This window comes from Rhinatrema bivittatum, chromosome 10 (genome assembly GCF_901001135.1).
Source record: "Rhinatrema bivittatum chromosome 10, aRhiBiv1.1, whole genome shotgun sequence".
NCBI lineage: Eukaryota > Metazoa > Chordata > Amphibia > Gymnophiona > Rhinatrematidae > Rhinatrema > Rhinatrema bivittatum.
The window spans coordinates 94,506,868-94,521,436 of record NC_042624.1 but is presented as its reverse complement, the minus strand read 5'-3'; the positions used below and the strand labels follow the sequence as shown (position 1 = coordinate 94,521,436).

Below are 14,569 nucleotides of genomic sequence, written 5' to 3'. Positions count from 1 at the left end.
ACACTGACAAGGCTGTGATATTGTAGTACTAACTGGTAGGTTCAGTGACTTTATTGTTTTTTTTCACTTGATAAAATTAATGGAAATAAAGGTGAACAAATAAAATTAAATACGGTGATACTTTCTTATTAGACTAATACATTTCTTGATTTGAGTTTTGAAATCTACACTCCATCAGGTTAGAGCAAAAGATGGCGTTTTGACTGTACAGGCAAGAGACTTGGGCAACCACACTACTGTATCCCAGATAAAATAGGAAAATTGGTTCTCACCTGCTAATTTTCGTTCCCATAATACCACAGATCAGTCCAGACAAGTGGGTTATGCACCCCCTACCAGCAGATGGAGGCACAGAACAAAACCTTGAGGCACTGCTACATAACTGAGAGCGCCACCTGCAGTTCCTCAGTATTGACCTGTACCCAAGCCAAAGAATTAGAAGCTACAAAACCCCATCTAGGGTGAGCAGGTAAAGCAGGGCTGGAACCCCCTGCCCCGGAGCCTTTGACGTCTCCAGAAACACAAAAATTAAGTACAAAAACTCTTCCAGCTACATTATATCGACTATCAGGAAACAGTCTTTTGGCAGCGATGAGGAGGGTCTCTGGACTGATCTGTGGTATTACAGGAACAAACATTAGCAGGTAAGAACCAATTTTCCTTTCCTTTACATACCAAGATCAGTCCAGACAAGTGGGATGTACCCAAGCACTGCTATACTGTTCAAGAACCTGAAAGACCCACTCGCAACACACTGTCACCAAAAGACGCATCCTGCTGTGTGCGCATGTCCGAATGGTAATGTCTGGTGAAAGTGTGAAGCGAAGACCATACCGCAGCTCTGCAAATCTCCTGGGGAGAAAGCAATTGACACTCTGCCCAAGAAGCTGCTTGTGCCCTAGTAGAATGTGCTTTCAGCCCCTCGGGTACCTTACGAACCTTACAAATATACGCAGAGCAAACGGCCTCCCTAAGGCACCGTGCAATCGTGGCCTTCGAGGCGTTATCACCTTTCTTTGCTTCTCCAAACAACACAAAAAGATGATCTGAGCGCCGAAAAGAATCAGTGACCTCCAGATAACGCAAGATAATCTGGCGTACATCCACAAGATGCAGTTCCCTCTCCTGAGGGGAATCCCTGGACCATCTAATTAAGATGGAAAGAGGACACCACCTTCGGTAAAAAGGAGGGAACTGTTTGCAACATAACCCCATGATTAGAAAGATGCAGAAAATGGTCACCCGGCTTCACCTGAAGGATGGTCCATGAAGGAGCCTAACACCGCCTTCGAAAACTCCGGAAACCATTTCTGTCTCTCAGTTTAAAATTTGGTCAGACTGCAGGTTTGCACCTCTACCATCTGTTGGAGACAGAGAAATACTGCGGGAGGGCAGGTGGCACTCTCGGTTATGTAGCAGTGCCTCAAGGTTTTGTACTCTGTCTCCATCTGCTGGTAGGGATGCATAACCCGCTTGTCTGGACTGGTCTGGCTATGTACAGGAATTGTGATTGCAAAAGGCTTAAAGGGTAGCAGAAACGGAACTTGAAATTATCTGATTTCAAAAACTTTATTTGAATTAATTCTAGAAATAAAGTCTTTGCAGTTCGGGATACCTTTTCAAGAAGAGGTCTGCGAGATCTTGGAAGCTCTTGTACTATGGCACTTTGCTGATTCTGTAAAATAAAGTATCACAGCCTACAAAGACTCCGGCTTTCCTCAGGCCCAATACGGCTACCAGCAAGTAAAGGAAAATTCCAGATGAAACATTTTGAATAGAGAAGTGCACTAGCTTTTCAGGTACCACATTTTGCCCGTAAAATTACATGGAAGCCATAAGAGCCTGGCCAACCAGGCCAGGCGGAGGAGGATCAGAGCAGACAACTGCTTGCAACATTCATTGCTGTTGTAATCTTTGCCACAAGACTGAGCTCTGTCGTGGCCGAACGCACAACTAATTCTATAAAGAGAAAAGAGAAATAGCTAGGCAGCGTGTATTGCTTGCTGTGACCAAAACCTTAAAACAAGCAAGCAAGTCCCTGAAGAAACCCAATGGGACTGCTCGGTGACCTTCACGCCTGGCTTTAAGATGACCGCAGGTAGAAGTCCCAGGCCATGCAGAATAGATTCTGAGAAACTTTGACATGGAAGACGCAAACCATGACCCTGGCTCACCTGTTCCTTATGGCCTGGAGCCAGGCACTTTACGTTCCATTCCTGTTTTAGTACAGTATATTGTGGTCTGCTTTGTGCTCGTTTCCATCCAGATAGCATTTAGTGAAATGATGAGCGTATTTGCACAGCAGGTGTAGTTGTCTTAAAACAATTTCTTTTTTTCTTTTTTTTTTAACAGAACAAGCAATTACAATTTTAATGGCAAGCATATCCTAACACGGAAAGACTGAATTCCAGTAGATAATTGAAGATTGCAGGAAATTAACAAGGAAAATATGAACCTCTCGTGCTTGTGAGAGTTTATCTTTCTTCCAGACAGGTGTTATGAAACTTGCAGTCTTTGACACCTCATGCTATGCCAGCTGATTGAGATTATAAACTAGGATTTTTACGTTTTTATGTATATAATTTAGCCATAATTATTGCTATGAGTTTCTACTTTATTGCAAGACACCTGCAGATTCCAAATAGCTTTTTAAAAAGGGACATTTTAAATTGAAGTGCCCCTTAAAAAAAAAACCAGATACTGTGCAATACGGCTTCTCAAATCAGCATTTTAAAAAGACTGGCATAGGGCAGCTAAAATGCCCATTACCCTGAAGGATCAACATATGTGAAAACCGAATTATCGGCATACATGTTGCATCTTTAGGGAAACACTTTTTGGTTTTCATGGAGGGGCTGGTTTTTTGCTAATTTCCATATGGCTAAAGCCTTGCTGGGCCAAGGCATTTTGCAGTAAAGGCTAAGCCCAGAGATTTGTTCCCTTTGAGTTCTCATAACTGATAGGGCAGTGTCAGAGAGAGCGAGAGAAGGAACGTTCAGCACCGACCCAGTCCTCACAGCTATTAAACACCAGCTATTTTATCAAAAAGCACTTTTTGTTTATTTGTTATTTTGAAATTGAGATTTTATTATCCTTTATAGTGTTTGTTGTAACCCAGAAAGGTGGGCTACAAATTAGAGAGCTAATTAATGATAGCTTTGCATTTGTCCATGAAATGTCCGATGCTGAGAATGAATGGGTTCCTTAGTTGCTCTGTCTTGAAATTTTACCAGAAATACTGAATTCTCTTTTCTGAATATGGATATATGACCTGTGATGCTTTATTACTTATCGCTCCTCTCATTAATATAATTTCCCACCCCGCCTCCCAGGATCTTCACTGGGATGAAAATCCCAGTGAAACCTCTAGAGAGAAAACAAAGGGTGTCCCGTTTATTAACTCGGCCAGATGGAGTGCCTTTACCTATTTTGCTGCTTATGTTCCAACCTTCAGACCAAAAGAACAGGACTGATTTTAGAAATGGGTGCTCTTAACCATATTTGGAATCCAAAATGTTGAACATCCTGCAAGTGGCCATCAAGCCTTTCCCACCTCCTGCCCCGCTCTCTCTACGTTATTTATAACCTACCTTCGGGAGCTTCGAAACGCGGCACTTTTGTCCCCATGACTAATGTTAGGAGGGTCTCCAAAAACGGAGACCTCGCACATTCAAAACAGCAATTCTAGCACTAGCAAAACGTGCAAAGAAGATAGCATGACATAGTTCCTTCTTTTATTCTATACAAGCTGGGCTAGTACATGCAGAAGGTAGTGCAGCAAACAGCAGCGACAGAAATGCAGTCCAGTAAAGCCGGTATCAGCACACAATGAGAACACAATACTACAGCAAGCCAGAAGGAGAATTACAGCTATAACCTGTACAGCGAGGCGCTGAAGAAATAAATACAGTTTGACTTTTGACATTTCTTATTTAGCTTCCACGCCACGTTGTTATGGGGTCCATATGATTTAATACCAAAATGTAGGTACTTTTACGTTATATTTTACATCATGTGTTATCTCTCTACTAATAAAATCTGGACAGCGCTACTGTTCCCTGGGTGCTGCATCGCTGTTACTGCGGGAGCTTCGGAGCCCAGATCAAGAAATGCCAATACAGTGCAGAGATCCCCTCTCCTTATACCTAAAGTGCATAAATACCGGCTGCCATGTTCTGATAAAAATATAAGCTAGCAACTTAATTGCATTGCAGCCCTAATTTTTTTTTTTTTGATAGGTGCAAGATTTGCAGTGCAAAAATGATGCGCAATCTGTGTGCACGCCGTCTGATTTAGCACTGTCACAAACTGAACAAATACGACTTTTTAAGATGCACATAAAAGAAGACTCTGGCAGTCCTGCAGGACCATGGACCTTACATTTTGTGGTCCTTCAAGGCTAGCTTGAAGAAAGCTAAGGAATATAAACTCTGGGTTTTGCCCTCTTGCTAACCCTCTGTGGCCTCCCTTAAGCATACTCTACAAAGACTACTCCGTTCTCAGCAGCCCACAGAGAAGCTGTCAAAGAAAAAATAGATAGTGTGGTGCGAACAATATAAACCCAGCATCTGCAAGGCGGAAGGTCAGGAAACTGGAACACATTGTGTGGACGGCGGTGAAGAAGAATCGTTTTTCTACCAAACCGGGTCATTCATTAAACGCAATGGGCCGTTATCGCGTGCGTTAAAATGTAAGTGAGGGAAAGGGGAGGGGTTAGGGCGGGGTTAATAAAATATTTATGTTTTACACATTATCGCCAGCAGTAGCGCTGGCAATTAATAAAATCTTTTGCTGTGATGCTATGGGGGCAATAGTGGGCAGCGTGTATCACAACTCATCCCAGGGTTAGTATGCAAGCAAACTGCTCTGCTTGTTTTGGAGATTAGGTGCACCATAGACACTGAAGGCCTTATTTTCAAATAGATTTTTTCACCCTGTATTTATGGGAAATTTGGTTTACGACTAGAGCCCATAACAACCTGCATCTTAAGGTCTGCACACAGTCTGTAAAAGAAAATAAATAAGAATGGCCAAAGCCTTACACTGGACATATTATACTAAATAATTACAATTTTGTTAAGTCGAAATAAAAGAGTAAATTGAAACAGATTTTATTTGGCACACAGAAAGCAAACACCAAGTCTTGTACTTGGGATATTTCTACAACTGCATTTCTCAGGAGGTTTCAAAATGCAGCCACAGACATTTTTACACTTTATTGCAAAAAGGCATAAAATTAAAAAAAGTTACATGCACGGGGGAGAACACGTTTTCACAAATTTCTATACTTACCGCCTCCATCATCAACCTCAAAAGGTTCCTGCATTCTTATACCCTCTATTTCATATTCTGTTTCAGTTCTGTCCTCCTCAGCAGGAATGAGAACATTCTCCTCCCCTTCATCCGCTGTGCCAGTTTCCATCAATCTCACGTTACAAAGTCCCTTGCTGGTTCCATCTTGAAAATCCTTCATTGGCCCATCATCTTCTGTTGACATTGCCTCTTCTTTGGTGACCTCAGATTCTTCCTCCTCCACGACGTCAGTTTCCTGTCTTTGTACATCTTCATCTGCCGATTCCTCACTATTAATCTGCTCTGTTTCAGCATCATTGTATAATTCAGGCTGGTTTTCCTCTGTTGCTTTGCTGGAGGACCCTTCGGTATGGTCTTCCGGTTTCTCAGCTTCGGACTCGTCTCCACTGCTGCTACTATACAACGTATTACTGGATGAAATGGATGATCTTTTGTTCCTATCTACAAACATTAAAAATAAATTATGTTATCCTTTTGGTCAATGTATTTGTATATCATTTCGTTTAGTTCATTATTTGTACACAAATTCCAGATTCACTTTACAGTTTGCTCCCATGTTTTTAATTCATTAGACTTCAGAAATCTCCATAAACACTCTGTAAACTCTGAAGCAAAGAGAATGTCAGGAATTATCTGGAAAGGAATGGAGACTATAACTGTGAATATTCTAATACTTCTGTATCGATCTATGGTACAACTGTGTGCAGCTCTGGTCAACCCCATCTCAAGAAAACTATAGCAGAACTAAACAAAGTACAGAGAAGGGCGACCTACATGATAAAGGGGATGGATCGGCTCTCCTATGAGGAAAGGCTAAAGAAATTAGTGCTCTTTAGCTTGGAAAAGAGATGATAGAGGGTCTATAAAATTATGAACAGGGTGGAAGAGGTAAATAGGGAATGGTTATTTACCCTTTCAAATAGTACTAGGAGACACTCCATGAAGCTAGGAGGTAGCAGATCTTAAATAAATTGGAAAACATTTTTTTTTCACACAATGCACAATCAAGCTGTGGAATTTGCCACCGGAGAATGTGGTCAAGGCATCAAACATAATTTGGTTTAAATGGGGAATGGATATGTTCCTGGAGGAAAAGTCCATAAACAATTATTTTTTTTTATTTATATTTTATTATATTTATTCATTTACAATAGGCTAATAAATCAGTGATATGATATTACAAAGAAAATAGCAAAAATACTTTAAACACTTTATATATCAATAATTCAATTAGCCCACACCATAGGGGAAAACACAGCAATATCTAGATTTTACATAGGTCATTAAGAAGATAATTCTATTTATTTTATCCTAAGTTCTTAACCCTCAGCCTTATCTTTAACAAAAGTTTCAAGATGCAATGGGTCAAGAAAAATAAAACTATCTTTTTTATACGTTACCAAGCATTTGCAAGGATATTTAAGGAAAAAGGATGCACCCATCGCAACAACCTTCTGTTTTAACTACAAAAACTGTTTTCTACGAATCTGTGTAACATGAGATAGGTCTGGAAATACATATAACTATTGTCCACAAAACAATCTGGTTTTAAATTGACAAAATTTCTGAAAAATCAGGTCCCTGTCCTGTTCTGACCCAAATGTAACCAGAAGGATTGCTCTAGAGGAAATGTCGTCAAAGGATGACTCAAGAAATGTGAAAAGGGAGGGACTTTGCCCTTGAAGGAGATCCAACTCCCCTCAGCAGAAGCTAGAACCCTTCTGTTTTTTGGAAGATAATACATTTTAGATAGAGCAGGACATTTATCTGATGGAATAAGCAAAATATCTACAACATAATTTTTTAAATAATTCCAAAGCCGATATTAATCTAGTCACTGGAACATTCAAAAAATGTAGATTTTTCCTTCTCATAAAATTTTCCATATTCTCAGACTGACCATGTAACAACAAACTATCTTTAACATGTGCAGTTTCCACTCTTGCAAAGCAGATATCTTAGAATTCACTTCCACAAAAACCTTAGCCGTATCCTTAAGTTGCTGATCTTGTTCCTGAATTTTCATTCTAGTATCAGCAGTTATCCAATGCAGTTGTTGAACTGTTGCAGTAAAGGTCCTATCCACTTTGGATACCATCCTCCATATATCCAGCTCCTTAACCTCACCTATAATCCTGAGGTAAAGCCAATACAGCTGGTAAAGGCACCCATTTTCACAAATGAATATCAGGGAAGATATCTAATGCATCTCCCCCAGCTGTTACATTGGGTAATAACCGTTTCGGGAAAAGTAGAAGACACATTAACCACCAGATTCGGTACAGTTCCACTTGAACTACTCGGAGAGCTCATAGCTCCTGGGGTTAAAGTGGGCAAGGATGGCTCCATCTCCAAAACAGGCTGTGATGGAGGTATATTCATACCTGGACTTAGCGAGGCTCCAAATGATAAAGAAGTCTCCAGTACATGGTCCGTTCTGGTACTAGAATCCTGTTGAACCACGTGATGATCCATTGGGCCACTGGTGGGAATTGAATCACTTAATGGAAAAATCCTCCCCTTTCTCTTCTTGCCCATTGAAAACCAAATGTTCAAGGGGCAAATTGTACAGAAGGGGTGCGTCCCTTTGGAGCGCAGCTTTGGCAGTGCGCAGGTGGCTGCGCGCCGCTGCCGCATTGTTTATAAAAATTCCAGTGTCATCGGGCAGTGACATCAGCGATGCAACTCTCCGAGCGGCAGGTGGAGGGAAGGGCAGTCACCAGCACACACTCTCAGCCGGCTCACCTCTCTTCCTCTCAGCCTGCTGGTCTCCCCATAAACAATTATTATCCAGGGAGACTCAGGGAACCCCCCCCCCCCCTCCCGATTATTCCTGGAAGCAAACAAGGAATGAGATCGACTCTTTGGGATGCCAGGTATTTCTGATTGGCCCAGACTGGCCACCGTGAGACAAGCTGGCCTCGATGAAGTTTTCGTTTGACCCAACATGAGGCATCTTATGTTCTATTTCAAAACGAGTGTTGGAAGGCAATCTATGATAAAGTACTAAGCTATAACTCACTCTAGGCACAACCACGACGATAACGAACCCACTGTAATTAAAGTTTCTCCAGGGTTACTTCTATTTTATCACTCTGTGAAAAATGCTTAGTAAATGAGATTCGGTTCTCACTTGTAATAAGACGAGCTCTTATCACCCATGAAAAATTATATTCTTATCCAGCACAATGCTAGCATTCATTGACATAACTGTATTACAGGAATATTATGGTTTTAACACAAATAAGTCTGGAATTTCAAAAAGCCATAGCCACTTCTGCAAGCAGAGTTCATTGCATCACAAATGGTTTTCTAGACATTCTCTCACAATTATTTCTGTTTAGAACCAGAAAACATTAGAGGATTCCATATTCCAAGTGCCCATCCTCTGTCTCTCATTCCTTCTCCCATTATCTCTCAACTCAGTTTGGCTCTTCCTTTCCTCTACTATTTTCTCCTCCAGGTGTTTATTCTGCGGTACAACTCTTATTTACAGCACAAAAAGCACTGATTCTGCACAACTAAATATTATTCTGGACTCCTCAAAGTAAAGGTGAAAATGTAAGGGGAGAATATCATGCGAACACGCCTTCTCTTCCATCAGGCTGTGCCAGCGTCAAGTTGTGGTTATATTAATCAACCTAATGATCTGCTGCATCTCCTCAAGATACGTTTTTTGCAGTATTACCAAAACAGCTTTTTGAAAAAATTGACATCTGTTGAGGTTTGCGGTTTTATTAGGCGACTGAATGATCTGCTGCATCTCCTCAAAACAACAGGGAGGTCTCCTGCGCCATGATAGTTTATCGCGGGAAGGGCAAACTATTGCGGAATTGTGTCAAACTATCGAGGCAGTCCTGTGGCGTGTTCTTTTTATCATGGCACAAACACATGACAAAAAATATCACGCCGCGGTACAGGGCTTACCTGTGCAATGGCGGCCCCCACCTCAGCTGGGGCCACCATTGCTTACATGGCCAGAGGCCCTAAAAAGAGAGCCCCCCAAACAGCAAAAAAAACAAGCCCGAGAGTCTTTAGAAACCCTGCTCACACCCCGCACACCACCTACTGAGGCAGTCCTGACCCCCCCCCCCCCCCAAAAAAAAGTCTTAGGATATTGGGCAGCGACAGACTGCCCCCTCCCCCTAATTCCAGAAAAGTGGCTCCTTAGGCTTTGTGGAGTTCAGGTCAATTTTGATTTAGTTGTACAGAATCAAAGTGAGTTTTGTGAGGGACAGTGGGTTTGCACACGGTAGTTTATAACACCACTCTTACTTACAACATAAGAAGTGCCACACTGGATCAAATCAATGGTCCATCAAGTCCGGCATCTTTCTTCCAATAGTAGTTAATCCAGTTCATTTGAAAGTACTGAGCAACTCTAAATCAGGTGATCCAGTCCCTGTTGCTCACTTACTCCATGCCTCTATACTTTGTCCGACTCTTCTTCAGTATGGTTCTATCCAGGCTTATTAAAACCATATTACTATTCAATCACAGATCTTTTAAAAATAATCTCCCAGGGGCTTGTTTTTTGCTTTGCTTTGCCAGCCTCACTTCCCATCAACATGGCCACTTTGTTTAACACTAGGGTGTTAGTTCATCCTTGCTGTCTTTGTTCAAGATCTTGAATGTCCCAGCTTCATCTCTGCTCTTCAACTCAATTCACTTAACCACAGCAGCAAGAAAAAACTAAACCTGTCATTTGTATGGGTAAGGGTCCATATTTTGCTAATGTATACTTCCCTGCTATACCATATTGCTATGCTGATCAACACACTGCAGAAATAACGTAGTGCCATGAATCTCAGCACTAAGAATTAGCTCATATCTATGTATGTCTTCCATGATACTGACACACTGTAGAGAGTTTGAACCAAACTAATACATATTAACCTTCAAAATAATATCTCAGTCTCAGGAACTGATAGGCATGGGGGTAAACTCACAGAGCAGTAATTACTACCCTTAACAGAAGGCATGGGATTACTACCCTTAACCAATAAGCCTTGATGTTTTTGACGCAACTGCAAATTCGCTCTCTGCTTTGATAGAGGAGGTGGGGGTAGAGGGAAAGAGGAATCTGGATTAAGAGACAACCAACATGAGCCATGACTTTTTTTTACAGTCTGGGGTACTGATACGCAGACATTAGGGAAACACACAGGGCTGCTACTATAGCCAAATCCATAAACAAATCAAGGCAAGCAGTACTGACTGATAGAGGGGGTAACCTGCTTGGCGCAGTAGATACTACCATGAGAGGTTTGCTGGGCAGACTGGGTGGACTATTGATCCTTTTCTGCCGTTATTTCTATGTTTCTATTATTTTGCAAATTGGAAAATACTGGAAATCTGGAAATAAAGATATAGTATTGTTCTTAGTCCGAAAGTATAAAGTTAGAGCATAGTTCATACACGTAGGGAGGGCAACAATGAAAGCCCTTTCCGCTGGTAAAATACTGATTACCCATGGGAATTGCTTTTTGATTATAACCCATCCTCTACGTAGGTATGAGTATGTGAGTTCTTCAACAATGGGGAAGCTTTTACCTTCAGAGTTTTGGAGCTGTTCCCAGGGTGGGGAAAAGTTGGAAGAAGCAACCACATTGCTATCAATTATAACACTACTCATGGTTTTGCAAATCTTCACAGTGGCTAATAGTGCCCTCTTCCACCTCTAGCAACTCAGGCAGATAAAACCATACCTAGAGACAAGTCACCTTGCCACCTTTTGGTTCTCTCCAGACTGGACAACTGCAACACACTATATAGGGGGCTCTCACAAAAATTCCTGTATCACATACAACTAATCCAGAATTCCACCACTCAGATGCTATCTGGATGCAACTACAGAGATCACATCACTCCAGTCTTCCAGGACCTTCTGTTATTGCTGGGGTTAGTAGACCCTTGGGCCGGCCGTGCGGATGAAGAATGGAAGAGAACTCCACAGAGATGAGATGGCCAGGAGACGGCACGGAGCCGGGAGACCAGGCAGGAGCTTCGCCACTGGAAGCCCGTGGTCCCCCCGGGAAGAGCCCTTGAGGACCCGAGCCGCTGGGACTTAGGAGCGGTCTCCCAGAGCAGATGCCTAGCAAGTGGGGAACGGTCCGAGGTCAGGGCTGGCAGCAGACAAGGGAGAACCAAAGACATACCAGAATCAAGAACCAAGAAGACAATCCAAAGGTCAGGAAGGCTGAAGCAGGGGCACAGAAGCTGGAGCAGGAGCAGAGGCTGGATCAGGAACGAGGAAGTTGGATCAGGAACGAGGAAGGTAACTAGTAACTCCGTAGAGTGAACCCTGTTGCAAGGCAAAGTCTTCAGTCAGACACCGGGTTTAAATATCCTGCTGGCGTCTGATGTCATCTTGGGGGGCCAACCGCAGTTTCATGCCACTGCACCTTTAAATGGCTCACGCGCGCATGCCTAAGGGGGGCAGAACTTGGGAGCGGAGCTTGGCAGCGTCTCCCTCGTGGAGACACTGCGCAGAGAGGTCTGAGAAGGCCCAGAAAATGCTGGACCTTGTCGCGGTCCAGGGCGGAGAAAAAGTAAGGACCCGGTCGAGAGTCCAGCAACTGGGACCGCAACAGTACCCCCCCTCTTACGCCCCTTCCTGAGAGGCCCCGGTTTATCAGGATGGTCCATGTGGAACTGTTGCAGAAGAGATTTGTCCAAGATATTACTGGCTGGTTCCCAGGTATTCTCCTCAGGACCACAATTATCCTGTTTCTCAGTTGCAAAAATTCGGAGGAAGGTCTTCAAAGAGCGATTCATGCGCTCAGTTTGTCCATTACTCTGAGGGTGGAAGGCCATGGTAAGATTTAACTGGATCCCACCTTCACTGGCTTCCTGTCCCCTACTAGGCCAATTTAAAGCCTTATGCATTGCCTTCAAAGCAAAAATATCCTAGGCCCTAACTATCTTAAAGATTGCCTTTCCCCCTGCAAACCCATCTGGATGCTAAGATCTGAAAAGGGAGCTCTCTGACATCTCCTTGCTCCCAAAGGCTCCAGGTTGGCCTTAATCCACAAATGTGCCTTCTCCCTCTTCCTCCCCAGAAAATAATTTTTTATCAAGAACTATGTAAAGAAAGAAAATTGTTATCCGGTACTTCTGTGGGAATCTCAAAAAAATAAAGAGCTTCAAGTATATAAAATTGTCAAATCTGTAGGCTCTTGCCCGCAATAGGCTTCAACCAGTATCATTAACCAAGCATTCAATTCACGTCATGTACCTTTTCCCAAATTAAGAGCTTCTTTTAATAAACATTGCCAATGTTTCAGCATCCTATGATGCCTGCCATCAGGGGAAATCTTGAATAAATTCCTACAACAAAACAAAACAAAACAAAATCAACAGTCTCACAATCATCTCTCACCTAAACAACATTCATACCATTTGCAATTAAAAACAGACGACTAAATGATAGAGCCCACCTCCAGTATCCACCCTCTCCAGGCACAAGCTTGATACGCAATATGGCAACTGGCTTATTAGAACACCAACCAAAAACACCTTATAACTAGAGTCAAAGCTACAAGATTGGGCATCCAAATGAGTAGATGTGACTCGGTTATTTACACTTTCGAATAATAGAAGGACTAGGGAGCATTCCATGAAGTTAGCAAGTAACACATTTAAGACTAATCGGAGAAAATTCTTTTTCACTCAACGCACAATAAAGCTCTGGAATTTGTTGCCAGAGGAGGTGGTTAGTGCAGTTTGTGTAGCTGAGTTCAAAAAAGGTTTGGATAAGTTCTTGGAGGAGAAGTCCATTAATGGCTATTAATCAATTATACTTAGGGAATAGCCACTGTTATTAATTGCATCAGTAGCATGGGTTCTTCTTAGTGTTTGGGTAATTGCCAGGTTCTTGTGGCCTGGTTTTGGCCTCTGTTGGAAACAGGATGCTGGGCTTGATGGACCCTTGGTCTGACCCAGCATGGCAATTTCTTATGTTCTTATGTTCTTACAAGAAGAACCAATCAGCGATCGCTACGTCACCATGTTCTAAATAAAACTGGTCAATAGACTTCTTTATTTAACTGCAAAAGTTCATTCAAACACCGTCAGACAACCAAAGGGCCAATCGGCAAGAAAAATGTTGCCCCTTTTGAGTTAAATAAAGAAGTTGACTGGTCAATGTTACTTTAGAATGTGAAAATGTTTTTCTTGCCGATTGGCTCTTTGGTTGTCTGATGGTGTTTGAATGAACTTTTGCGGTTAAATAAAGTAGTCTATTGACCAGTTTTATTTAGAACATGGTGACGTAGTGATCGCTGATTGGTTCTTCTTGTAGCTCTGACTCTAGTTATAAGGTGTTTTTGGTTGACATTCTAGTAAGCCAGTCGCCATATTGTGTCTCAAGCTTGTGTCTGGAGAGGTTGTATACTGGAGGTGGGTTCTGTCATGTAGTCATCTGTTTTTAATTACGAATGGTATGTTGTTTAGGTGAGAGATGATTGTGAGAATGTTTATTTTTGTTTTGTTGCAGGAATTTATTGAAGATTTCCTCTGATGGCAGGCATCATAGAATGCCGAAACACTGGCAATGTTTATTAACTTGGGAAAAGGTACATGACGTGAATTGAATGCTTGGTTAATGATACTGGTTGAAGCCTACTGCGGGCAAGAGCCTACAGATTAAAACCTATAAGCATTAAAATTTCTGATACCATTTTTTCCCCCCGAGGTAGATTTATATTTTAGAATATTTACATTATTGATAAGTTTATATACTTAAAGCTCTTTTTTTTTTTTAGATTCCCACAGAAATACCAGATAACAATTTTCTTTCTTTAGAAAGTTCTTGATAAAAAAGTATTTTCTTAAATCTATACTGAATATACAAGTGTGAAAAATGTCAATTGCAAATTGAGCAAATATTTTAACAAACAGGAACATATTTCTTTTAATGCTATAGCAAACTAAAACTTTCACAAAGCACAGGTCTGATCTTCCAGTCCACTTCATCACACTGGCTCATCATCGACATTAAGCATGAGCTGGGCAGTTTCTCTATTGTCTCTTCTCACTTGTTTCAATTTGTAGAGGATACCTTTTTATTGGACTAACTTAGCTAATTCTGCACTGACCTGACGAAGGGAATATAAACTCAAAAACTAGTCACAAAGAAATGTTGTTTTCTGAATATACAGTAGAAGCTCATTGAAAATCGGATTACACCCTTAGTGTTTGCTCTCAGAGCTGTAAGGTAAGGGGAAGGGACGAGGGTTAATCGAAACCCATTTTC

At 41.8% G+C, this 14,569-nt stretch overlaps 1 protein-coding gene across 3 annotated transcripts in view; it reads right to left on the bottom strand.

Moving 5' to 3' along the window:
• ERICH3 (glutamate rich 3) overlaps nucleotides 1-14,569 on the bottom strand; it is a 73,420-nt gene that overhangs the window by 8,561 nt on the left and 50,290 nt on the right. For 2 of the 3 annotated variants that reach the window (XM_029617563.1, XM_029617564.1), the window contains one exon: nucleotides 5,293-5,754. The exons of the other annotated variant lie outside the window; for it this stretch is intronic. In XM_029617563.1, coding sequence (XP_029473423.1) covers nucleotides 5,293-5,754 — 462 coding nt within the window. The remainder of the gene's footprint in view (nucleotides 1-5,292; nucleotides 5,755-14,569) is intronic. 3 annotated transcript variants of the gene reach the window in all.